The following is a 25,278-nucleotide window of genomic DNA, read 5'->3' as shown; positions in this document are numbered from 1 at the left end:
GTAAAACAAATTTATAATTTGAAGAACTTCAGAGATTTTTAAAGTTCCCCCTACCACTAAAAACAAAGCAGCTTAACAAGCACATTAACTTATACTTAGCAAGTTAGAGTTAATGAGCTGTAATGGGGGGTGGGTGGCAGGGTGATGAGGTGGGGGAGGGGAGGGCAGGTATTCATGAGGGGGTAACAAAGATTTCCATTTCTCACAGCTGTTTTCCAAAATGAGTGATTTCTATATCTCCTGGCCTGTGGGGAAACAATGTTTTGTTTTTTTAATTGTGGTAAAATATACATAACATAAAATTTATCATTTTAGGCATTTTTAAGTGTACAATTCTGTGGCATTAAGTACATTTACATTATTGTGCAATTATCACCACCAGTCTTCTCCAGAACTTTTTTATCTTCCCCAACTGGGACTCTGTACCCATTAAGCAATGACTCCCCATGCCCTCCTTCCCTTCTTTTTTTTTTTTTTTTTTTTTGTGTGTGAGGAGATCAGCCCTGTGCTAACATCTGCCAATCCTCCTTTTTTTTTTTTTGCTGAGGAAGACTGGCCCTGGGCTAACATCCGTGCCCATCTTCCTCCACTTTATATGGGACGCTGCCACAGCATGGCTTGCCAAGCAGTGTGTCGGTGCACGCCCGGGATACGAACCAGCGAACTCCGGGCTGCCACAGCAGAGCACGTGCACTTAACTACTTGCGCCACTGGGCCAGCCCCCACTCCTTCCCTTCTTTCCTCCGTCCCTGGCAACCACCATTCTACTTTTTGTCTCTATGAATTTGACTACTCTAGGCACTTCATAAGTGGAATCATACAATGTTTGTCCTTTTGTGACTGGCTTATTTCACTTAGTATAATGTCTGCAAGGTTCATCATGTTGTGGCATGTGTCAGAATTTCCCCCCTTTAAAGGCTGAATATTATTCCATTGTATGTATATATTACATTTTGTTTATCCATTAATCTGTTGATGAACACTTTTGGCTATTGTGAATAATGATGCTATGAACATGTGCAAACAAACATCTGTTCTAGTCTCTGCTTTCATTTCTTTTGGGGGGGAAAAATGTTTTGAAAAGTCTAAAAATATTTTCAGTTTTACTCTAATGTAATTTATTTTGCTTGAATTATTTCTTACGTCACATCAATATGAAACAAAATAAAGAGATGCTATATCTAGCAACTTACATATTTAAACAAAACTGAGTTAATGCTTCAAAGTAAATTTTAAAATCTGAATTAAATTTTAATATATTAAACATGAAAACTATGAGCAGTCAAGTATTCACAATAAATTTCTAAAATAAAAACATATTTGAATTTTTCAAAAAATTTAAATTTAAACATATTCTCTAAATTTAAAAATGTTTAGACATTTTGTATCTGTAGAACTCAGTGAAGTATCACTGAAAAATTAAATTCCAGTCTGTACAGATTATTAAAAGGTATTTTCTAAAAGCACGGAAATGTATATGAAGGGCCCAGAAAGGCCTGTTTCAAAAAGAGCTAGACTTCTTGGGCTTAAAGGTGTTTCCTCTTTATTGTACAATTAATCAACTGAACCATTTTGTAAATTACCAACTATTTACCAACCACAAGGATGTGTCTGTCCTTACTGTCTTGAACCATATCACGCACACAACCTTCACTGCATACACTAAGCATTCAAGAATATCTACTTCTAGCATGGCTCTGACACAGAAATCACTCAAAAGCCAATGTTAGCTGAGATGAAGGTTATAAAACAAAACAAATCAAACAGTATTCTCACTAAGTTTTGACATTAAAGAATTTAAATTTGCATATTTGAAATTTTGCTAGGTTATGAAAGCCAGGCTAGTGTTTATTTATCAAAATATACCTATATAGCTAGACCTTGTTGTAAAAACTTCATAAACATTAACCTTATTTAATCCTTGTAACAACCCTATGACATAGATACTATTATCTATCTGGCAATGAAATATTCTTCTAGAGTGTAAACATGGAGAGAGTATAATGAGTTCAGTAGAGAAAGAAAAATTAGGATAAAAGATCTTCTTACTTCATATACCAAAAAAAAAAAAAAAAAAAACCCAAAACACAATTTTTAAAAAAAACCTAAGACTGGATGAAAAAAATAAAGCTGAGATAGTTGTTCACAAGGTGAGAATATCTATCTGGAGAAAGAGGAAGGAAGTGGTCTTGGCCACCAGATGGCAAAAAATAAGTAAAACCTAGACTGGCATCTATAAATTCACAGCTTTGTTGTTCTCTTCTGAAGATTCTGAAGTCACTTTTTCAAAAAGGCAAATTTTACTTGTTACATGGAAGAAAGTGATATATTTCAGTGGTCTTCAAATATGTAAGGATTCTAGGAAGTCTTTGGATTTATGCTTCAATACTGTCAAATTTTTATTTCATAAAATGTACCTGAAATGGACCCCCTAACTGCTCTCAAAGGTGGCATCAGTTTGCAGTAACACCTACGTAACCACCCCATGTGGATTTGTCATTTGGATTTAAACTTTGATACCTTAATGAATGCAAGTGATACTCTGTTGGGATGTTGATAAGTGGCAATGAATCTAGAAACCTATTTGGGAAGAACTGAAAATCTTTTAGTGTTTGTATTCCTGAACAAGGTATCTCTATTTACTTAAATCTTTTTAAAAATCTCATTTTCAAATCCTTTGTTGATGTACTGACTTAGTATACAACAACTTTGTAAATTCTTATTCTCTCATTACCTTTTCTTGCTTTACTGCACTGGCTGGGATTCCACTACACTGCCGAATAAGTTCCCGGTCTTAAAGGTGAAACACTGACAGTATTCTTTTTAAATAAAACTTTTTCTATAGAATTTTTATGGATGTCTTTTAGAGATTAAGGATGTTTCCTTCTTTTCCTAATTTTCTAAGAGTTTTTAATGGGACAAATTCCACAAAACTAACCTGGCATTCCTGGAACTGGTGATAATGTATAATTTTTTTATACATTGCTACACTCACTTTGCTAATATCTTGCATAGGATTTTTTCATCTTTATTCATTATTGAGAATGGCCTTTAATTGTCCTTTTCCATATTTCTCGTCAGGTTTTTTAATTAAGGTTATGCTAATCTCATAAAATTTAGTTGGGGATTGTTTCTAAAGAAAAATCTGTTATGTTGTCTAATAGCCAATTATTAGATTTACTATTACATTTTTTCCCTAAAGATTTTCTGCATTCTCTGTTGTCTCCTGCTATTCTTTCCCTCTATTTTAACTCTTTTTTAAAAACACTTCTCCAGTAGCTGTTCCAATGAGGTCAGAGAAATGAATGATACCTCATAAACAGCGCTGCCTACTGCACAGAACTACTAATATAATGAGTCCTAACTGAACAATGCCTGATACACAGTAGACTTTTGGAGTTCATAGATTTAACATTCAGTGTCAACTACTGGAGGACAAATGAAGCAGTCTGTCCTTGCAATAATGTATATGGGAATACTACCCATCTCACAGGATTGCTTTGAGAATGAAGTAAAATAAACAAGATCTAACACAAATCTGAAATTCAAGTTGAGAGGATGTTGCAAAAATGAGTTAGAAGTGAGCCATTAGTAACAGAATTCTACTCCCAAGCTTTAAATCTGACCTTGATTTGTTTCTGTGAAAGCTTGGCAGGCTCCCTGGGGTATAAGTTAGCATGGACACGGGGATGAGAGTGGTGTTGGTGGTATACAGATCAACTTGGAATCTGAGCCAGCTTAGAGCCCTTGAAGAGCTCCTTCCCCACCTGGGGATGTGAAGGTACTTGTGGCCATTGCTGCTATATCTCAGGGACTATTTCAGGATTTTACATTTTACTTTTCTTTTTGAACCCTCTTGCTCTAGTCTATATAATATTTCTGAGTTTTCTTCTGTTACCTTCTATCTGAATTCCTAGTTTCTGTCTAGTTGCCTTATGCCTGGATTCTCCCTTTAATATTGAGGGCTTTGGTTATATGGTTTATTTCACTTTCAAATCATCCTCAGCTCCATTCCTAGAAGCACATAAATCATCTACTCGACCCCTAAACTAAATCCAAGCTTCTACTTGGGTAGAGAGGGGGAAAAAGAGAATGATGCACAGAGGGCACTGGACAGAGTCAGGCAAACTAGCTGTCTAGTGTACCTTGTTAGAGGGGGGACTAGTCACCAGTCTGAGAGCAACCAGGGCCAGTGGGGACCCTGGCAGCTTGTAACAGAAAAGGATCTGAAGCCAATGTATATACTTACTGGGCTTACTGGCAGGAAGCACGATCACAATTCTGCTTGTACTTCAGGGTAAAAGGTCATTTAAACAAGGACAGGCCACCCGAAATGCCTCAATTCTAACCAGGAAATAACCCAGCATGGCTGGGTCCAAGTCCATTCCTCTTTTTTATGTTTCATCTTAGACTTTTCATCTCCAAGAATAGCTTCTCTTGGAATTATTAGGAGGCACGGACATGGTAGACTCTTGAGCACTGGGAAGCTTTGTAAACCCTGTGCTAATCCAATGGACAGATTCACAGTGAGACTAAAACTCATCACTATCCAACAAGCTACTGTCAGTGAGGGATAGTGGGTGGATAAGCACATCAGGATGTTACATAGGATCTCTGCCCTAGAGGTCTGAGGGGCTTTGAGCAGCAGCGTGTATTTGTGCTGCTCCTTATCATCTTTTAGTGCTGGGGCTGAACAGAAATCATCAATCCCATTGCTTGGAAGTTCTACTCTATCTCCCCACCCTGCCAACAGCATATTTGTGAGTTTCAGTGGTTACCATTAGGAAGGTGTTCTTAGATTTGGAAGCCAAGAAGTTATAACCCCTCAAGGATTGACTAGACCAGTACTTACATGCCTAAAGCCTATATCCTGCCCAAATGGGTATATATATTGTTTCTCAGGGCTGAATTATCTGTTTTTGCATCTTATTCTCAAGATTTTTCTGCCTTCTGTAGAATGCCAGTGTAGAGAATCTCAGCTCTCTGCCAACCTTAATCAGGTGACAATTTAGGAACTGTTCTCATTGCTGCTCATTTGGCCCTCTTATATAAACTTAGACTGAATCTATATAAACTTTGACTGCATCTAGGGGTGGGTAAGGAAGTTACAAGTCAATATAGATCTGAGAGGTACAGAAGTGCCACGTTACCTTTCTTTGCAAAGTCTGGGCAATTTGAAGGCTGTATCAAACACTTTAGCCCCTATAATGCCACTTCGTCAATGTTCTAATGCTTAATGAATTGTTTCTTATTAACTCTACCCAAAAATGGTAATGTATCAGGATAACATCTTATCTGGATGGTTCTGAGCTAGGTACTATTTAACCAATTCCATACAAAATCAGTTAATGTGCTATCAGCTTGGGGTCAAATCTGAAAATTACTTTTGAGAGCAAGAGCACTATTAAGTACATCTGTGGTTCTATGACCCCCGAAACTATACGCAAAGTTTTTATGAAAAAGATCCCAAACATTTAATAACAGAGTTACCTGAAAACTCTCTCCTCAAAAATCTGGAGGTTCCTGAGTTAAGATTTTTGTTACATATTCATTTTATGCTTCTCAAGTCTTACCACATACCCAGTGTAGAACAGCTGCAGTATATTAATTTCTACAGAGGTATCTGGAAAGGTAAAAGAATGCTTCCCTTTTGTACCTATCTGATTTGTGGTTAAGATGGTTATCTACAATGCTGCACTGAGGCATTTCTGTCACAAAAGGAATCAACCTGGATCTTATCCCACCTATACTTTGATTCTGTAAATGCTCATTCTGTCCCAAACTTCACTCCTATATGATTAATATTCTCAGGTCTAGTCAGGAATTTCTACTTTGTATTCCTGATTTCAATTTCTTTTTTCCCTTTTGGCACTGTACACTATCCAGATTACAATTCTGGTAGCAGACTTCTTATTCCTGGCCTGGGGTTATGCCTTCACCTGGGCATTAAGGAATATCCCTAGCTCTGTCACCCACCCAGTGGAGGTTCCAGAGAACCTGGTCAAGACATACTTCTAAAAAAACACCTTAAGTCCTTACTGGAGGTAGACTTACAGATATTGCAGAGGAGAGAGGGTTGGAATTTTCATTTGTGAATATAATAAGATGCCAGAATTTTAGGGCAAGGCTGCCAGCTTTTCCTAGTAGAAGATCTGTAAAAAGGTATTAAGATTATCATAATAATGACAACTGAAGAAACTGAGGATATACACATTTTCTTCTCCCAAAATACACATACACAACACTTTATCAGGACATGGGACTATCCCTCTCTCTACCTTTTAAAAAGCAAATGTCAAGAGTAAAAAGAAAAATAGAATAAATGGATATAGAGAAAATTGATCAAGTTTATGTATACATTTTTATGTTCATGCAAAAAGGGTCCTTTTTCTGAGCTGAAGAAGCCAAACTAGGTTAGGAAATGTTTCTCTTCTAGCAGGCCTGGGGCTGATTATATAGAAAATTTCTTAGAATAAGGCTTAGAATGTTCCCTTGTAGGCTCCCGAGAGGAAGTAGGGAACAATAAGAAAACCTTTAGGTCTCTCACAGAAGACACATGAATTTATAACTAGAAAGAATTTTCAGCACTGATTAATGCTAATAGATTATCTGCCCTTCTTAAAGATTAACCCAAGAAAAGCTACAGATCTCTCCCTCCCTATAAGCAGCAGCTCCAAGAATAAGCTATAACATTAATTAATAACAGTTGGTCTAGAGGGCTTCAACGGCTCTAGATTATTAACTTCTTATAACCTTGTTCTACATGAGCTATGAAGTCCTCCCGCAAAGAAGAAATTATGTCCTAAATTATAAAACCAAGGCTATAAGAACATCAAAGGCTGGAGAAAATCATGTGCCCCTTGTTTCAAGTGAGGAAGAAATGTCAACTATCATTTATTTTAAAAAACCAGAAAAACATATAAAAGTATAAACAATGACTGTCTGAATTTGACAATGTATCAGGTTTCATCCTCTCCACTTTTTTTTTTTAATTTCAGAAACTGGTCTGTGGTGTGGACTATAAAGAACCCCAGTCCATGACTTAGGAAGGCTGGATTCTAGTCCCCACTCTGATACTAACTAGCTCTGAGACATTAGTGAAGTCATTTTTCCCTTCCTGAACCTCAGCGGCCTTATCTCTAATATCAAAGGTTTGGGTTTAACAGCACTTGAATTACATTCCGGCATAATGGCTTCTTAATTTTGAATATAAGTATAAAGCAGCTAATAAGGACTAATAGAGTGAGTGTCTAAAGCGAATGAAAACAAAGTAATAATTTATTCCTTTCAAAATGTTCTTTGGATTCTTGGGCTTTCCTCTCACTAAATGTACCTAGGCTTTCTTTTCTCTGCCAGTTACCTTTCTCTTGCTTCCTTTAGCTTTTACCTTCTACTTTAGCCTTTTGTTCAAAGACTCCTTTTTCAAAGAAAAGAAATTTCAACTGCCTTCCTTGTTACGATGACATTCTGCTGCCTTATAGAAGAGACTGAAAATGGAAGTGGTCCAAATTTCCATGCAAATATTAAAGATTAATTCTCAAAATACTAGGCTCTTGGGGCCGGCCCGGTGGCGCAAGCGGTTAAGTGCGCGCGCTCCGCTGCGGCGGCCCGGGGTTCGCTGGTTCGGATCCCGGGCGCGCACCGACGCACTGCTTGGTAAGCCATGCTGTGGCGGCGTCCCATATAAAGTGGAGGAAGATGGGCACCAATGTTAGCCCAGGGCCGTCTTCCTCAGCAAAAAAAAAAAGAGGAGGATTGGCGGATGTTAGCTCAGGGCTGATCTCCTCACAAAAAAAAAAAAAAAAAAAAAAATACTAGGCTCTTCCATTAGACCAGTTTTGAGATGTAGCCCCTTAAAAATGTTTATTTAGTGAAGGAGTAAAATTGAGGTAATTTAAATTAAGTCAATTTTACCCTACCATTTATTTAATAAAGTAGTACAGAGAAGTAGAGTAAATATAAGTCTATTTAAGCATACAAGAAAAAACACAAAACCACACGGCTTCAGAGTGGATCAGAGTACAATTTCAACTGTTCCTATAGGTATTATTTTGAAACAGGTATTTTTATCAACCATCAGGACAACAGAACCACAGAAATGCATGATAAGAAGCATACAAGCATATTCCTCTTATCTATCAAGCCCTTCTCCATAAATATAATACCTTTTTAGTAGGGATACAGGGGGAATTATGGTTTTATGCAGTCTCAATATAAGTATAATATTCCTTAACAAGAATCATTACCTCCCTTTACACAGATTGTGTAACAAGCCAGTCCATCTTCACTAATATGGCCAGTTTGTCTATCTACATAAACTGCCATCTCCACCACTTCCTTCTCTTCCTGTTGCCAGTTGCTTCCCCTTAACTATACTCCCCTCTAAGTAAAGGTTTGAAGAAATACCACTACTCTGAGAAAATGTGCAACAAACACGTGTCACTGTCACTTGTGCTTAATACCTTTCCTGGCCTCAACAAACCAACATTTTGCCAGTATTTCTTCAAACATGGGAATTTTACCTTTTGTGCATTTTCTTCGGGAGGCATTAACAAGAAGTACAATAATTATTTTGAAGAAGAAAGGTTTAAATGCCTAAGAAAATAAGAACAACATAACAGATTAGGAATCAGTTTTAATTCTTTACGACATTGGGAAAATCATTTAACGGCTTACCCTGAGTCTGTTTCTTCATTTGAAAATATAAGATAACTGGCCTAATGTTCCTTAAAGTCTCTTTGAATTCTATACTCATGTGCTCTTTTGTAAATTGGTAGTCAATATTTAAATGTATTATAATGAATTAATTTATAATTTATTATTAATAAATTAATGCTCTATACAGTCTTTTCATCTTATAAAAAATTGAGTGTCATATAATGTGGGGTAGATTTTAAGCTTCAGAAATCAGAGAAAAGTAGATATCAATAATTAGAAAAGACTTCGTGAAGAAGTTATAACTTTAGAGTTAGATATGATTTCCAAAACCAGAGGGAAAACCCTCCAGGTTAGGAGAGTAATACATGTAAAAGTACGACAGTGGAAAAGAACTAAAGCAAAGGGTGTAGGTGGAAAGGAGGAAAAAAAAATTGGGAAAGAGGAGGACCAAATAAATGAGAAATTTAAAAAGAAATCTCTGTTCAGTAATGTATAGAAAACCATGGTGGTTCTTTACACGTGAAACAGAATGATGCAGTCATTTAGGCGACTGCACATCAGCCTACGCTGACTTGGATTTACATTAGAATTTGATAGTACTGATGACTTAAATAGAGCACAGTAACTTGGTAACTCATGTACTGCTGAAGGATTTTATGTATTTAAATTTTAATTTTCAAAAACAAACCTCAAACAGGCACACATTTCAACCTGCTACATGGAGGTATGTCAAACACACATTATTAAAATAGAAAATTAAAACAAATGGCTATCATTTATATTGAAAAATGTATAAACCACATTCTTCAGATAAATAGCAATACTTGACTACTTTTAAAAGTAACTGTTTCTCCAAATTAGTAACATATATAACTTCCTACAATGCAAAATAAATTAAAGAGCATCTTGATTTACTGGATATTTCAGTTAATAAAAATTTTGTCTTATATTCTCTTTTTAAAGAGACAAGTAGCAAACAAGTGAATATTGCAGACTTTTTTGTCTTCTTTTAGAGACAATTTCTAGAATAGGTCTGAAAAGTAAGTATCTTAGGTGAAGCTGACAGAGAACAATACAGAGACTGACCCTGTATTCCAAATAACGCAACTGGAGAAGAGTGGGATGGAGGGAAGGGGAACAGAGGTTGCAAACAACTGTTGAGGCAAATCCTTGATACCCGACTTGAGAAGAATCTGATACCTAGGTTTTGGCAGTCTACACATCTAGCGTACCTCACATCTGGTGTAAATAGTTGTTTGGGATGAGGAAGCAAGCAAGCATTAAAGATGGGTGGTCCATTCATCCTTCCAAATGTCATCAATTGAATTACTAAATATTATCTTACCACTTTAGGCATGAAATATTAGATTTTTGGCATTGCATACAATTTGTACCTTTTGAAGAAGTCCTGTTTCATACTATACATACCTCATTTTTATAAAATAAAATAAAGGAATAGTAGAAACAGTACCAGTCCAGGAGTTAGGAAACTCAGGTTCTAGTTATACTATTTAAAATGAGTTCTTATGTACCTAACTGCCTCAATTTTAATATGAGAAGACTGAAATATAAGATCTAGACCTTTTCCAACAAGAATATTTTATTACATACTAAATCTTCTCTCTCCTCTGTAACCTGCCTGGATTTTTTGGGCATCATATCCTATGTTCACATTATCTTTCTTTATACAACTAGATATGGTTCTCTTCCTTTCCTTGCCTCTACAGAAAGATAAATCTGTAAAAATTAAAAACACCAAGAATATAAAAATAGCCTCTAAATATGATATTTCTAAAGAAAAAAAAAAAAAGTAAAACCTGTGGGAGCAATACTAAAAAGAAGTCAAAACAGTGTCAAATAGTTTTCATTGACCTCAATATCTTAAAAGTCTAAATACAAAAAGAGAGAGTTCAATTGGGAAGTCATTCAATTTGCCATCCTTAATTGTAGATGAGCACACATGTAATTCTCTTGATTTACTGAAGTTACCTTTTCTCTACCCTCTTATGGTAGTTCCCAGGTTTTACAAATGAAAGGACTGATCAGGGTTACCTAGAATAAGACAGAAGGAACACCTCAAACGTGTGAGTAAACAAACAAATGGAAAAATACTTGAGAGTATGTGTAAATTTCTTCCATTGATATGTTCTAATCTACAATTTCTTTTCCACATAGCCTACAAGGTGATCTCCTCCTTAAGAACTTAGTGGCTTCCTTCTGTACTTGTAATAAAATCTACTTCTCCACAGGTCCTTAAAGGCCTTGCATGATCTGGCCCTTGCCTACTCCTCCAAGCTTATCCTAATCCTCTCCCCTTGCAACACTATAGCTGCAGTTTTCCCTCACCATCTTTCAGATCCTTGTGAGCATGAAAGCTGTTTCTACATCAGGGTTTGCACACATGCTCTGCTCTCTCTCTACCTGATTTCTCATCATTCCAAGTCTCAAATGGCACTTTTCAGAGAGATCTTGTGAACTCCAAATCTGAATTAGGTTATTCTTTCTCAGAGCACCCAGTTCTTTTCCTTTACAGTTGAAAGTTCTGATCTCTGCCATGTATTCACCTATGGGCTTACTTGATTAATGCCTAATGTCCTTATTATGAGATCAGCGACCATGTGTGTTTTCTTCAGCAGTATACAGGCAGCTCCTGATCAATAATAACCTACTAACTAAATGAAAGAGATGAGAGTAAAGAACATATGAACCCAGCTGATAGCATTTAGTAACCCAATTGATGATGCAGTTAAACCTAAAGACCTGACAGAATATAAACTGAGAAAATGCCACAATCAAAATAGGTTTTGTTTTGTTGTTTTGAACCAGGATTCACAACACTAATGTATGTAATTTATGACTTGAATCTTTCTGGAAACCACAATAATTAACGAATTGTTTCTATTTACATTGTACTCCATGCATTAAAAAACCACCTTCTGATATACTTATAAATCTCTAAGAGAGGCAGTTAAATAAACAGACCATTAAGTTGAGAATAATTACTACATGTACAATTTACTAATTTGCTAATTGGAGATGTTTTATCTAGTTAATGCCCATTAACTGCAACATAGCAAATCAATTTCCTGATTATAAAGCTATAATACTATATTTTTATGTATTAAGTTATATCATGAGCATCCTTTTGACAAGGCTGGGGAATCCTTTTTTTAAAGGGTTATTCGGATGGTGGCAAAAAAAAAAAGTTGAAATGCTTCCCAACTGATTAACTTGGGAAGTCATTTTAGATAGCCTAGTTCTCATGAATTATTTTGAAGAGATAATTTAAGTTCTGGCAAAAACTGAACATTCTCCTATGTTTGACTTAAGAGTTTCTTTTGGGATGAACTGTGTGCTAATGGGAATGATTTACATCCTTGAAGCATTCATTTTAAAACATTTGGGCATTTAAAATAAATGACGGATTTGCTCCTGTAGCCCCCAGGTGCAGCAAATACTGTCCCAAAGTGATAAGGTATCAATCAAGGCCCTAACACCACCATAAAAGAACCAATTTTGTTTGTAAAAGTGCCTTGCCTTGTCACCTAGTCAAGGCAGGCAACTGCAGCTGCTGAAGACCTCAGCTGGTGGAGCCCATCCTCACTTAAACCTAAAAGTAGACCACCGAGTGACTGGGATATTCAGATGGCAAGAACCGAAGTTCTTCCCTTTTACTCTACCTTTAGCATCAACATCAGGGGATATTAGTGAATGACTTGCTAACCATCTCCATATCCTTCAGGACTCAGAGGAGGAGAATGTTGGCAATAATGGTGGCTGTAAGTCCCTGAACATTGATTTGTTTCTGTATTACTTGCACTACTTTCCAGCGCCATCACAGGCAGAGGCAGAACATCAGACTGAAAGAGAAGAACGTGGACCCTAGCTCAGTTCTTCACTGTTGTAGGAACCTTAAAAAATGAGTTATATATGTGTTGATTAAAGATATACTGTTATAGTTGGTTAGGCAATCTTTACATTTCTATAATAGACAAATGAGTTTATGCATACAGGATAATATCCCCAAACCGGGACAGGTAGGGTGGTAAGCAATGGTACAAAATACTGTCAGAGCAATCTGATTTCCTATTTCTGAAAATACTTAAATTTACAATGACTTTCAGCAATTTTTAAAATAGGCCATGATAAACAAAATTCAAAGTATCTAATAAATTAATAAAAGGAAATAGGTTGTGAATTAATGCTACATATTTCTCAAAGTTGCTTCAGCTTATCGGCCAGTTTATTAATTTCTTAGAAGTTTAGTAATGAGAACCCTTAGAAACCAATTTGCAGCAAACCAAAATATGAAAGACGTTTCTAACGGGGTGAAATACAATATTTAGTTGTTTTTGGAACACAATAAAATGTTCAGCTATAACAACTGACGTTTGTTATAGAACGATAGTAATGTACTATATTTCTGTATATAGAGTTTTCATTTCATGAGTCTTGGCAAGGGTGGTTTCAGCACCAATGCTAGTCTATGATAAAGTTTTTACCATTCTTTGGCAAAACGAGAAAAGCTAAGGACAAAAGCAGTGGGTTTTTAATAAATTTAAAAGTTTGCCTTCTATTCTGAGATTATGTTCTTTCTACTTTTCTAACATTAAAATATATCTTTTTGTAAAAGAGATATTTGTAAAAATTTTTTACATAAAATAAAACTTTTGTAAAAAATTTAAAAATGGTAATAGGTACTAAGTTTTAATTTTTTTTTTGTGAGGAAGATCGGCCCTGAGCTAACATCTGCCAATCCTCCTCTTTTTGCTGAAGAAGACTGGCCCTGGGCTAACATCCATGCCCATCTTCCTCTACTTTATGTGGAACGCCGCCACAGCATGGCTTGCCAAGCAGCGCGCAGGGGATCCGAAAAGGCAAACCCCGGGCTGCTGCGGAGCACGCACACTTAATCTCTTACGCCACGGGGCCAGCCCCCTTAATTTTTTGGAAATAATTTTACTGGGCAAAATTTAAATTGGTAGCCTCTTATTATTCTTCTCTTTTTTTGGAAATTTGACCAGTCCTCCCCAAAATCAAAAGTTTTAAAACTAATGGGCTTTGAAACTAGACACAGATGCAATCAAATTACCTTCTAGTTGTGCGGCTTTAGACAAATTACTTCTCTGAGCCTGTTTTCTTTTTTTTGTTTTTGTGAGGAAGACCAGCCCTGAGCTAACATTCGACACCAATCCTCCTCTTTTTTGCTGAGGAAGACTGGCCCTGGGCTTACATCCGTGCCCATCTTCCTCTACTTTACATGGGACGCTGCCACAGCATGGCTTGACAAGCAGTGCGACGGTGCGCACCTGGGATCCGATCCGGCGAACCCCGGGCTGCCGGAGTGGAGCTCATGCACTTAACCGCTTGCGCCACTGGGCTGGCCCCTGAGTCTCAGTTTTCTTATCTGTAAACTTTGCATAGTTGCTGGGAACATTAATGAAATATCTAAATTCCTGGCATTACTGCATATAGAAAAAGATGTTCTTTTACTTGGAACAGGCAGGCATGTATTTGATAATCTCCTTCTAGACCCTAGAAATCAATTAATCAAATCCTGATTGCCTTTTCACTCCTGAGAAGTCTCACTCCCTCATGACCAGTCCCTCCACACATATTCTGGAGGGTTCTAATGCCTCTTCAGAGACTCCGCCTAATAATTATCTTCTCTGTATGTTTCCTGTATCTTCAGCCTCTCCTGTTCTACTGGTTCATTTCTTCTGTTATAAACATATTCAAGATGCTCCTCTTTTAGAAAAAAAAGGTATATGTATATCTAGATTCTAATTACCATCTCTGAGTGTCCTTCAGAATCAAACTCCTTTACTTCTCACTTCCCAACTATTCCCCATCAGGCCCAAAATGAATTGTGACCTAACATCTATCGAGTTGTTGATCCATTTAGGACCACTGATAACCTTTTATAATTTCAAAGTGCACCAGCTACTTTTCAGTTTTCAATTTACAAGATCACTTGGTGGCATTTAAACACCACTGTCCTTTCCTTCCTTCTTGAAACTAACTAACTTCCAATCTTGGTTTTTCTGGTGACCTCTTCAAAGGTTTGTTTTGATTTTTGTTTTTTAAACAGACTGATGTCTTTTGTCTTCCTCTTATCTTTTAACTCACCCAAACCCATGGCTTTAACTACCGCTTTGGTCTCTTTTGTCTTCCTGTCTTTTTATCTGAACCATACCTAAGGCTTTAACTACCATTTATTCACTAATGATGCCTAAATCTAAAAAACCTAAATCTCTAGCACAGACCTCTCCCTTAAACTATAGACTCTGAATATCTCCATCGGTATTTCCCTCTCTCCTCCTTCCTTCCTCTCCCTCTTCATTCCATTCTTTCAATCAAGGCCTATCTCCTACATCTCTCTCTCCATTCCCTCAGCCACATCTTGGCTCAACGACTTTTCTTTTAATGTTATAAAGTCACTCACTAATATAGTATCTCATATCCCTCGAATCCACACTCTATACTGCTGCTGCCGGGTGATATCACTTTCCTGTTTAAAATCTTTCAATGGGCCTTACAAGCCCTCTTGAGTAAATCTAAATTCTTGAGCATGTCACACATGAGTCCCCCACCCCCTCCGCTTCCTGGTCTCCAGCCTTACCTCTGAGCACTTTCCTCTTCATTCATTCTACCGAACATACTATTCCTCAATAAGAGAGACATTCTTTCTTGCTTCTATGCCTCTGCATATATTCTATACCGTTCCTTCTCTGTTGGTAAAATCCTCCTCACCACTCTCCCCTACAAATAAGTGAAACAACTTTTACCATTTTTTTTTTTTTAAAGCCTCTGTTTAAGTTTTACTTCTTTTTCTAGGGGTGAAAAAAAATCTCGTGAAGTATGCTCATGCTGACAGATTTAGATAATCTCTAGTGAAGCTTTTTTGTGTGTGCATATGCATGTATTAGGTCATGAAACAAATTGTCTTTCTTATGAATTCTAGCAAACACAAAATTGAAAGCCATGATCCTAGGGAATTGTATCAGAAAATTAATGTATAATTTTAAAAAGTCCTCCTCACTGCATTAACTTTACTACCCTAAATCTTTATTAATAAAAGCGACATTGAAGTCTGTTAAAAAGCTCTGAACAAAATGTAACCTGTAGTGTTTCAGATATAAGCTCGTCAAACCAAGTTACTGAATGGCATTATTTTCTTGCTACTAACTGATGTGCAGAGAATAATTTTTACTTATAGGGGTGGGGATGGCAAAGTTCAAGAGTGAAAAAATTATCAGTACACCAAGCAGGATGCTAATCAGAAACAAAATATCTAGGTCATGGTCTGCAGATGGCATTTTGGGGAAAAGTTTATTACAGGAATTATTTCAATTGATTTTAACTTTCAAAACAAATTTAAGAACAATCTAAATTCAGAAGCCAAACAAGTTTATTGCAATTGATAAACTGATAATGTCTTCTATTTTAGTTCCCAGAGACATTTGCTTTACTTCAGGTTTGTTTGGATTAGAATGGAGACTTGCCTATACCAAGTTAATGAGGCTATTTCAACTCCCTTTCTTCTTCATCATGGCCTACATTAAGCATATACTTATTTTATTAATCCTATTCTTTTAATGTGACTACATCCTAAAAATAAATCTTAAATATTCCAGGACAGCCATAGTAAAAAGAATTTCTTCGCATTATATATTTTAAGGGTAAAGACCTCTAACACTATTGCCAATTCTAATTATCACTTGTTAGACGCTATCAGAAGTTCCATGGGGGAAAACTGAAAATAAAGTCATAATTAAAATATTGTTTGTGTCCTAACGATTTTCCAAAGGCCATGATCTAACAATACAAAATAAGCTACATATTTTTGCTTGTATACTTTAAAAAGAGTCAATTTCAGCAATATCACAGAAAGAAAAAAAAGGAGAAGCATAGGGAAAATATAACCAAATGTAATCAGATTTGATCCAAATTCTCCTTGACTTTCCATGTCACTTTATGCCATTTAGCAGTTTCAGTTCCTTCAAGTGCAAGATGATACATATTCACTGCTTCCATCACAACGATGATGTGTGGTGATTAATGAGCTAATGCCTATAACACAATTTGAAGCTTTAGCATAAAGATGCTCTATAAATACAAAACATTTTCTCAACAAATCTGCATGAAACGATTTTCAAATAAAAGGAGGTTTAAAGGTAGTTTACAAATGACTATGTGTTAATGAAACATATTACTACACTGATCGGTTCTTCCCATTAATATTTCAGAATGAGTGGGATAAAATTCATTAACTAATGACACATTATTATACACTGGGATAAATGCTATGAAAATAAAGTACAGAGTGCTACATGAGAACTAGGTGGGGGGCAGGAGGTAGTTGCTTTCACTCGTTATCTCCCTTAATCTTAATAATATTTTTCTCAAGTTATCATCCTTTTACACATGAGAAAATCAAGGCTTCAGGTTATTAAGCCAATTATCTTGTTCAAGTTCACACAACTTACTAAGTGGGAGAGCCAGGAACACAGGCTTAACTTAAAGACTATATTCTGTCCACTCTTCCAAGATTTTGCTAATAGCTGCATGTCTAATGCCCTCACTGCACATCTCTGCTCCTCCTTCTCTTCTCAATGAGGCCTACCTTAACCACCCTATTTAATAGGTCAAACTGCCTCCTTTGATTCTCTTTTACCCTTCTCTTTTTCTTTAGAAGTATTTATCACTTTCTAACATATTAGATATTTTATTTATTGTGCATATTGCCTATGGTCCTCTGCTAGGCGGTAAGCCATAGGAAGTTGGAGATCTCTGCTTGTTTTGTTTACAGATGTACCTCCAGAACCTAGAATAGTGACTGATACACAGTAGACATTGGGCCATTTTTCCTTTTCCATTTTTCATCTTTAACTGTATGCAAGAACTTGTTTAACCATTCTCACTTTTAATTCCTGGGAAAACAAAATAGTTAAGGCCTATATCTAGGCCAACTAACATTAAAATAATAAATTTAGTCTGAAATTCTGTTAAAAAAATTAGGGTCATAAGTATCATTTAAAAAATTCTAGCCTCAGGGTTGGTCCTGTGGCCTAGTGGTTAAGTTCGTCATGCTCCACTCTGGTGGCCCGGGGTTCAGTTCCCAAGCGTGGACCCACACCACTCCTTGGAGGCCATCACACAAAATAGAGGAACACTGGCACAGATGTTGGCTCAGGGTGAATCTTCCTCAAGCATTGGGGGAAAAAAAAAAAAAAGGGACAACTGGCAACAGATATAAACTCAGGGCAAATCTTCCTCAACGACGAAGACGACAACAACAACAACAACAAATTCCAGCCGGAATAAAAAGTGATGAAAAAACATGTAAAACAAACTGAAAAAGGGAGGATGCAAAATAATGATGAGAGATCAGTACGTAAGAGGGCTTGCTCACTTTCTATTATGCTTCAGAGGCTGATTGCGAGTCACAGAGGAAACATAGGAGTCAGAATACTCTAAAGCAGTGTTTCCTAAACCTTATGGACTTCAAAAACCAGTACAATTAAAAAAAAAAAAAAAAGGTAGAAATGACAAGAGTTGCCAAATTTTAATTTTGCCACAAAGGAACGTTGCAAACTAAATACAACCTACTATCATTATAATTTCATCGGAACACATTAACATAAAACAATGACTAATTTCAGTATAAAGGGGAGTCATTTTTATTGAGTAAATTTAGACTCACAAACATCTCACTACATAAAAATAGTTCCATGTGAATTTAAGATTTAAATGTGAAAAAGTAAAACTTTTAAAAGAAGCTATAACAGAATCGTTTTTTTTTTGTTTTTTTTTTGGTGAGGAAGATTGGCCCTGAGCTAACATCTGTTGCCAATCTTCCTCTTTTTGCTTGAGGAAGATTGTTGCTGAGCTAAAATCTGTGCCAATATTCTTCTATTTTGTATGCGGGATGCCATCGCAGCACAGCTTGATGAGTGGTGTGGAGGTCCGTACCCGGAATCCAAACCCCAGGCCACTGAAGTGGAGTGTGTGAACTTAACCACTACACCACTGGGCCAGCCCTATAACAGAATCTTTATAACCTCAGGATAGAAAAGACTTCCTTTAAAGAGAAAAAGCATAATCATAAAAAAATAAATTTGACATTAAAATTAAGAACATCTAGTCATCAGAAGACACCATATTTAAAGACAAAAGACATGCTAAAGACTAGAAGACATTTGTAAAGCTTACCCAGTATTGCTATCCAGAATACATAAAAAGCATTTACAAATCAGTAAGATAACCCTATAGAAAAACTGAATAAGCAATTCACAGAAAAGGAATGTGAATGGTCAAAAAAATTAATGCAAGTGTTCTCAACTACAGGACTAATCACTGACACGTAAATGAAAAGCTATGAGGTACCATTTCATCCTCCTCAGAATGGCAAAACTTAAGAAGTCTAAACTATTTGGATGGAGGAAAAATAGACCCTCTCATATCCATTACTGATACAAACATTTTGGAGAGACAACTGATAGTTATCTAATAAAGCTGGAGAAGCAGCTCATACCCTGTGTTCTACCAATCTACTAAAAGATTTATATCGCTGGGCACTTTCTCTCTTTTTTTTTTTTTTTGTGAGGAAGATCAGCCCTGAGCTAACATTCATGCCAATCCTCCTCTTTTTTTGCTGAGGAAGACTGGCCCTGAGCTAACATCCATGCCCATCTTCCTCCACTTTATATGGGACGCCGCTACAGCATGGCCTGCCAAGTGGTGTGTCGGTGTGCACCTCAGATCCGAACCCGGGCCGCACACTTAACCACTATGCCACCGGGCCAGCCCACTGGGCATTCTTTCTCAAATGACAGCTTTTTAGTTGTTATAACGAATGAGGGGACCACTGAACAGACGCTAGGGATGCCAGGCACTCTTGGTACTAAAGATAATGCTGCCCCATATCACATGACTTTTGAATATTCTGCTGGACACTCAATTTAAGGGAACGGGGGAAAAAGTAAGGTCAGATATTTATAAACAAGACTTAGAGTATATTTGTATTGTTTTAACCTAGATGAAGATTTTTAAGAATGCAATCACTATGTAAGAGAGAAGACTGCACTTTCATTTTTGTTCAAACTTTACTGAAAATAGTTTGTTATTTCAGAAACTCATTTATCAACAACAGTGCCACCACTGGTACTTGAATAGTCAATTCAACACACCTGTTTTAAACTGCATTCATAGCTGTACTACTCATGGTATACTACCCATTGGTGCAAAGTACTGGCTACTGCTATTTCTTCTAGCAGTGCTTCTTAGGCTTTAACACACACACAAATAACCGGAGAATCTTGTTAAAATTCAGCATCTGCATCAGTAGGGTAGGGCCTGAGGTTCTGATTTCTAACAGGCTCCCAGAATTCTGATGTTACTGGCGTATCATTACACTTGGTAGCAAGACTAGAGTGTGGTTGAGCCTCAGCATTTACACAGTGAAATACATCACCTTGCTACAGATTACTTCTTATATTTTAGTAAGGGCATTATCTTCTTTAAAATATGAATGTAAGTTTATTACTATGAATTTCATTTTAGGACTGTATTGAGGAAGTTGTAAAATAAAATATTTCTATAAAAATGGGATATGGGGTCAAGAACCACTGCCCTAGAGGAAGTCCTGCACATGTGCTTAGTAAACATATACAAGAATATTCCCTAAGGCACTGTTTAATAAGCAAACAATTGGCGACAACTAAAATGACCAACAGAAACCTGAAACAGTCACATAATGGAACACACACCACATCTCCGTAAAAATAAACAACTGGAGCTACCTGAATAAATGTGGATAAATCTTGTCGAACTGAGTGAAGAAAGAAAGCTACAGATACAAACATCATATCTAAGTAGTCTCAAAGCAATCAAAGAAAAATTATATAACGTTCATGGATATAAAGATATGTAGCGAAATATAAACACATGGAGAAGAAGGATGCATATCAATTTCAGGTTAGTGGTTGGGCAGGGAAGAGGGAGTAGGATTTAAGAGGGTACAAAGTACAGAGAAGGCTTCATTTTGTTTTGTAGTTTTATTTCTTCAACTGGGTAACAGGTGCATGGATATTCATTATATTGTATGTTGCCAATACTTATATTGCTATATTATTTCTCACTTCACCTGAATTGGCAAAAACTGTTGGGCCTAGACAGTATTTCAAAAACACTGCTCCAAAGCAAAGGATTCAGGACTACAAGTCTGAAGATCCAGGCTCAAGTCTCACTTCTGCTTCTTACAAATTGTTAGCTTTAGGCAGTTCAAACAATTAACTTCTCTGGGTTTTATTTATTTCATCTGTAAAAATGTCATAAAACATCATTTTTTCTCTCAAATTCACAAGGCTGGGTTTGTTTCCTTATTATAACTGTTTCATTATGCTCATTTATCACCAAGGAATTGAAATTCATAATACCAAAACGAGAGAGATGCATTAAAAATTACTCTTATTTAACTAAAACAATCAATGTCACATAACCAGAGTAACTGTTGGTTCTCACTGCTCTTTGTATAAAGTGAGCATGTGGCACATTTTATTAGCCCTATATTACAGATGGAGAAACTGACTCAGCTGTGGGATAGCTTACCTGGAGTTACACACCAATTCAGTGACAGAACTTGGAACAGACACTAATTGTCTAGTTCTGTGTTCATTAAGCTACCAAAAACATTACTTTGCCATGATGCTTTATGGTAATTTTATTTGTCACAGGAAATACAAAATTCTGTCATGTCATTTCATACACATTTCAAAATGGACAAAGATACTCAAGGAAACAAGCCACTTATCAACTACAGCACTGCACAGCAAGCGACAAAATTAAAACTGCCTAGCCTGCTAAATATCTAATCCCATCCTTGCCAATTAACCTTATCAATACTGGAGTAGGAGAAAAGACAGGTCAAAATATGCATGAGGATGCTATTCACCTCCTCCCGGATCTCAAATAATATAGCAATTATTGCACAACAGGGATTTTATTTCTTTATAAGTTGAAACATGCCCATCTCTATTCTTCGTTAAGTAAGCCATCGCCCCTACTCCCAAAATAAAAATTTACCAACAAGCAAAGAGGTGGGCAGTCCCAAATTAGAACACTGGCAATTATGATAATTATCAAAATACTGGCTATGCTTGGATATTAGATATGTCACCCAAATGAGTTTATGCTATAAACATATGAAGAGATAAACTCTTTATGGAGAAAAGTTTATTTTATTGTAAGTCTCCCTGTTAATGTAAATAGATGAATGTTACTACAACATGTACCTACTTTTTATTCAGACTCATTAGGTAGTTTCAAATGCTGACACAAGACCCCAAAATTCTTTTTATTAACTGCAACCTTTAAAAATAATCAATGAGGGCCGGCCCCGTGGCTTAGCAGTTAAGTGCGCCCGCTCCGCTGCTGGCGGCCCGGGGTTCGGATCCCCGGTGCGCACCGACGCACCGCTTCTCTGGCCATGCTGAGGCCGTGTCCCACATACAGCAACTAGAAGGATGTGCACCTATGACATACAACTCTCTACTGGGGCTTTGGAGGAAAAAAAAAAAAATCAATGAATCATCTTGCGAATCAAGTATTATATATCACAGAAAGTATTAAACAGGAATACCTTTTCATAAACTAACAGCCAAAATTTAAAGGTCACACTGTCTGTATTCCGTTATCCATCCTTCTACTTACCAAATTCACCTCACAGTGATTTAAATCAAAGCACCGTTGGAAAAAAAAATCGTTTCCTGGCACTGGCAGCAATCTCACCATGGATCAAAGCGGTGAACATTTTTTTTAAAACAAGAAGCCGGGGTTAAACTCTTGCTTTACACAAGCCCTCCACAACACTACAATCTAACTTAACAGAACTTTGGTTTCAGGGTTAAAAAAATTCCAAACAAAAACTCTAATTTTCCAATTCAAAAACAAGTTCTGATAAGCCTACCCTGGAGTTCGAAAACAGGTAAGATCAAAGTTCAACCATGTACTAAAGAATCCCAGGGCGGCCCGAGCGGAACACACAAATCACCGGGCAGATTCGATCTAAAATCGAGGCTGGCACACACGAGGACATTCAGGAGAGAGCTTTCAGGCATCGCGAACCTCACGGCGAGCCAGGGAGGGGACAGGAACCTGACCCCATCTCCGTCCACGGAGAGAGAAGCAAAGGAAGGGACACGAGACCCTTCTCCGCAAGGAACACCCACGACCCTTCCCAGTCTGTCTGTCCGACCGTCCTTCTGTCCCTCTCCCGCCCCCAGACTCCCGCAGCCTCCCCGACCGCAGGGACCCTACCCCGCCTCCCGTGCCCGGAACCATCGGAGAAGCCTCCCCCGAACACTGACCCGATCGGGGGCGGCTTCCCCGCGTTTCCCCGGCGCCGAGAGGGATCCCGGTCGCCAACAACAAAGACGCCTCCCGCTCCCCTCCCCCGCCCGGCCCGGGCTCGTCCCTCCCGCGCTGCGGCTCCGGCCCCAGCGCCCCCTCCCCGCGCCCGCGGCAGCCGCAGCGCCCGGCCCCACGCACCTGCACCGGAGGGGCCGCGGCCGAGGCGTCAGGCGGAAAGCGCCGGGAGAGAAGCTCCGCCGACGCGCTGTCCTCCACACGGCGCGACCCGCGCTGCCGCCGCCGCCGCCGCCGCCGGACTCTCCCGAGCTGCGGGCGGGCCCGGCCGAGGAGCGGGGCCGAGGGCTGCAGCCCCCAGCGCCGGGACGAGCAAGGACCGCGGCGCCCGAGGGGGCCGGCTCGCGCTCCCGGGTCTCGCCTGGCGCCGGCCCTGCTCCTCCACACGGGCTCGCGTTCTGCTGACTAACGGCTCCGGCGCGAGGCGCTCGAGCGGCCGCCGCCGCCGCCGCCGCCGGCTGCTCTCGGGCCTCACGTCCCGCGAGGCCGTGGTCGCTGCTGCTGCCGTCGCCGCCGCCACCTCCCTTTCTGGCACCGCAGACACCACCCAGACCCAGCCAGGTCTTTCTTCTCTTTAATCCTCCCTTCTTTGCTCCGCCTCAGCCTGCCAGCCGCGCGGCTCGCTCTCGTGGCGGGAGGGAGGGGAAGGAAACAGAGGGGCCAAGCAGAGCCCTCCAGGCCTGGAGTTGGTCACTGACTGGAGGAAGGTGCCAAAGCTGACCTGGGCTCCAGCCTGCGAGCGGGTCGGGGGAGGGAGGCAGCCCAGTTTAGCCCAACCTCCACCAATCACAAGCCGCCCAGAGGCGTAGGCCGCCCGGAGAGGCTGAACCGAGTCGGCAGGAGGCGGGGATTGCGGAAAAGAAGAGCCAATAGAAGCAAAGGTTCCCCGCCCCTCCGCCTTGATGGACTGCCACGTTCGGACCAATGGGGGAATTCTCTCTTCGAAGAAAGCGGGATTTACACGCCGGGTTTGAGAGAGAGGCTGTGCGGAGGGGGAGGGGTCGAGGCTGGGCCGCGTGGAAGAACCTTGGCGGAGCAGAGCGGCCGGACGGTCTCCTTTGACCTCAGCTAGCAGTCACGTGGGCTGTCGGGGGCGGGGACGGAAAGGCTGGATAAGTTCCTTCCGGGTCAGTGACAGAAGCGTCAACTCCGTGGGCTAGTTCCTGGCATCTTGGTCTTCCCTGCATCTTCTTTTTCCCAGCGCAAGCTGATTGTGGTTTCGGCGATGAGCTCCCAGAAAGGGAACGTGGCTCGTTCCAGGCCTCAGAGGCACCAGAATACGTTTAGCTTCAAAAATGACAAGTTTGATAAGAGTGTTCAGACCAAGGTAGGAACCTGCCTGTTGCACTAAATCTGAGTCCAGGAAGAAGTAGTGCAGTGGAGGGGAAAGAGGAAATGAGAGGAGTTGGCGAGGGCGAGTGTGGACCGCAGCCCAGAGTTAGTTTTGGCTGCAATGCAATCCTTTCTAAAATAATATTCCCACGCCCTTTCGTTGACCTGAATGTGTTGTCTCCTTGTAAATATATTTGGCGGCTAACACTTAACTAATTGCGCCAAGAGTGAAGGGGACCCTCAGCAAACCGGAAATGCAGATGGGGAAACTGAGTCGTTGAATGCTCCCATCTGGATCACATAGTTGCAGTAGGAAAACGAGGATTATGGAACGAGTGTCTCTCTGAAATTTTGCACCAAGTTTATGCAACCACCATTTCTTTTTGGAAAACCCTAAGCTCATGGGTTTGTAGGGAGAATGTGGAGTATTAAGCGCTCTTAGCCACTGTCCTCACCAACATAATGGGAATATCTGTTTCTCTTATAAGATGTTTTGAGGATCAAATTATTTGATTCAAGTAAAATGCTTGTTTTGCTGTTTATAAGTCATTTACCTCTTTAGTAGGATTTCTGTAAGCTGGAAGAAAATTCAGACTGTCTAAATAGCCGGAGGTCTTGGGTTGTATACAACTACTAATTTGCTGTAGGTATCTCTCCCTCCTTCCATAGCTGTATGGAGAGGAATAATTGAAGAGGAGAGCATTGTGGGGGCCGCCATCACATCAGATAAACCTGATAATTCACATAAACTGGAGTTTAAATTCACTAGGTGTGTGGCTTGAGTTATTTAATATTTACTTTCTCTGAGCCTTACTTTGATCTCAAATGAGAAATCTACCAGGATTGTTCTGTTGTGAGGCC

General features: G+C 39.0%; 2 protein-coding genes across 4 annotated transcripts in view; one reads left to right on the top strand and one right to left on the bottom strand.

Moving 5' to 3' along the window:
- Window positions 1–23,810, bottom strand: part of ABHD17B (abhydrolase domain containing 17B, depalmitoylase) — a 46,977-nt gene extending 23,167 nt beyond the window's left edge. Inside the window, exons 1-3 of one of the 3 annotated variants that reach the window (XM_058565651.1) lie at window positions 23,209–23,810; window positions 15,281–15,420; window positions 8,523–8,595 (exon numbers count right to left, since the gene is read on the bottom strand). In XM_058565651.1, coding sequence (XP_058421634.1) covers window positions 8,523–8,549 — 27 coding nt within the window. In that variant the 5' untranslated portion in view covers window positions 8,550–8,595; window positions 15,281–15,420; window positions 23,209–23,810. Of the gene's footprint in view, window positions 1–8,522; window positions 8,596–15,280; window positions 15,421–22,627; window positions 22,875–23,208 lie in introns of those variants that run through there. The other 2 variants (XM_058565652.1, XM_058565654.1) reach the window with 2 other exon arrangements.
- A 403-nt stretch (window positions 23,811–24,213) lies between these two features.
- Window positions 24,214–25,278, top strand: part of C22H9orf85 (chromosome 22 C9orf85 homolog) — a 56,922-nt gene continuing 55,857 nt past the window's right edge. The window contains exon 1 of the mRNA XM_058565655.1: window positions 24,214–24,412. Within this exon, the coding sequence (XP_058421638.1) occupies window positions 24,311–24,412 (102 nt within the window). The 5' untranslated portion in view covers window positions 24,214–24,310. The remainder of the gene's footprint in view (window positions 24,413–25,278) is intronic.

The sequence above is a fragment of the Diceros bicornis genome, chromosome 22 (genome assembly GCF_020826845.1).
Source record: "Diceros bicornis minor isolate mBicDic1 chromosome 22, mDicBic1.mat.cur, whole genome shotgun sequence".
NCBI lineage: Eukaryota > Metazoa > Chordata > Mammalia > Perissodactyla > Rhinocerotidae > Diceros > Diceros bicornis.
The sequence above is the reverse complement of the archived record's forward strand: the minus strand, read 5'-3'. Positions and strand labels throughout refer to the sequence as shown.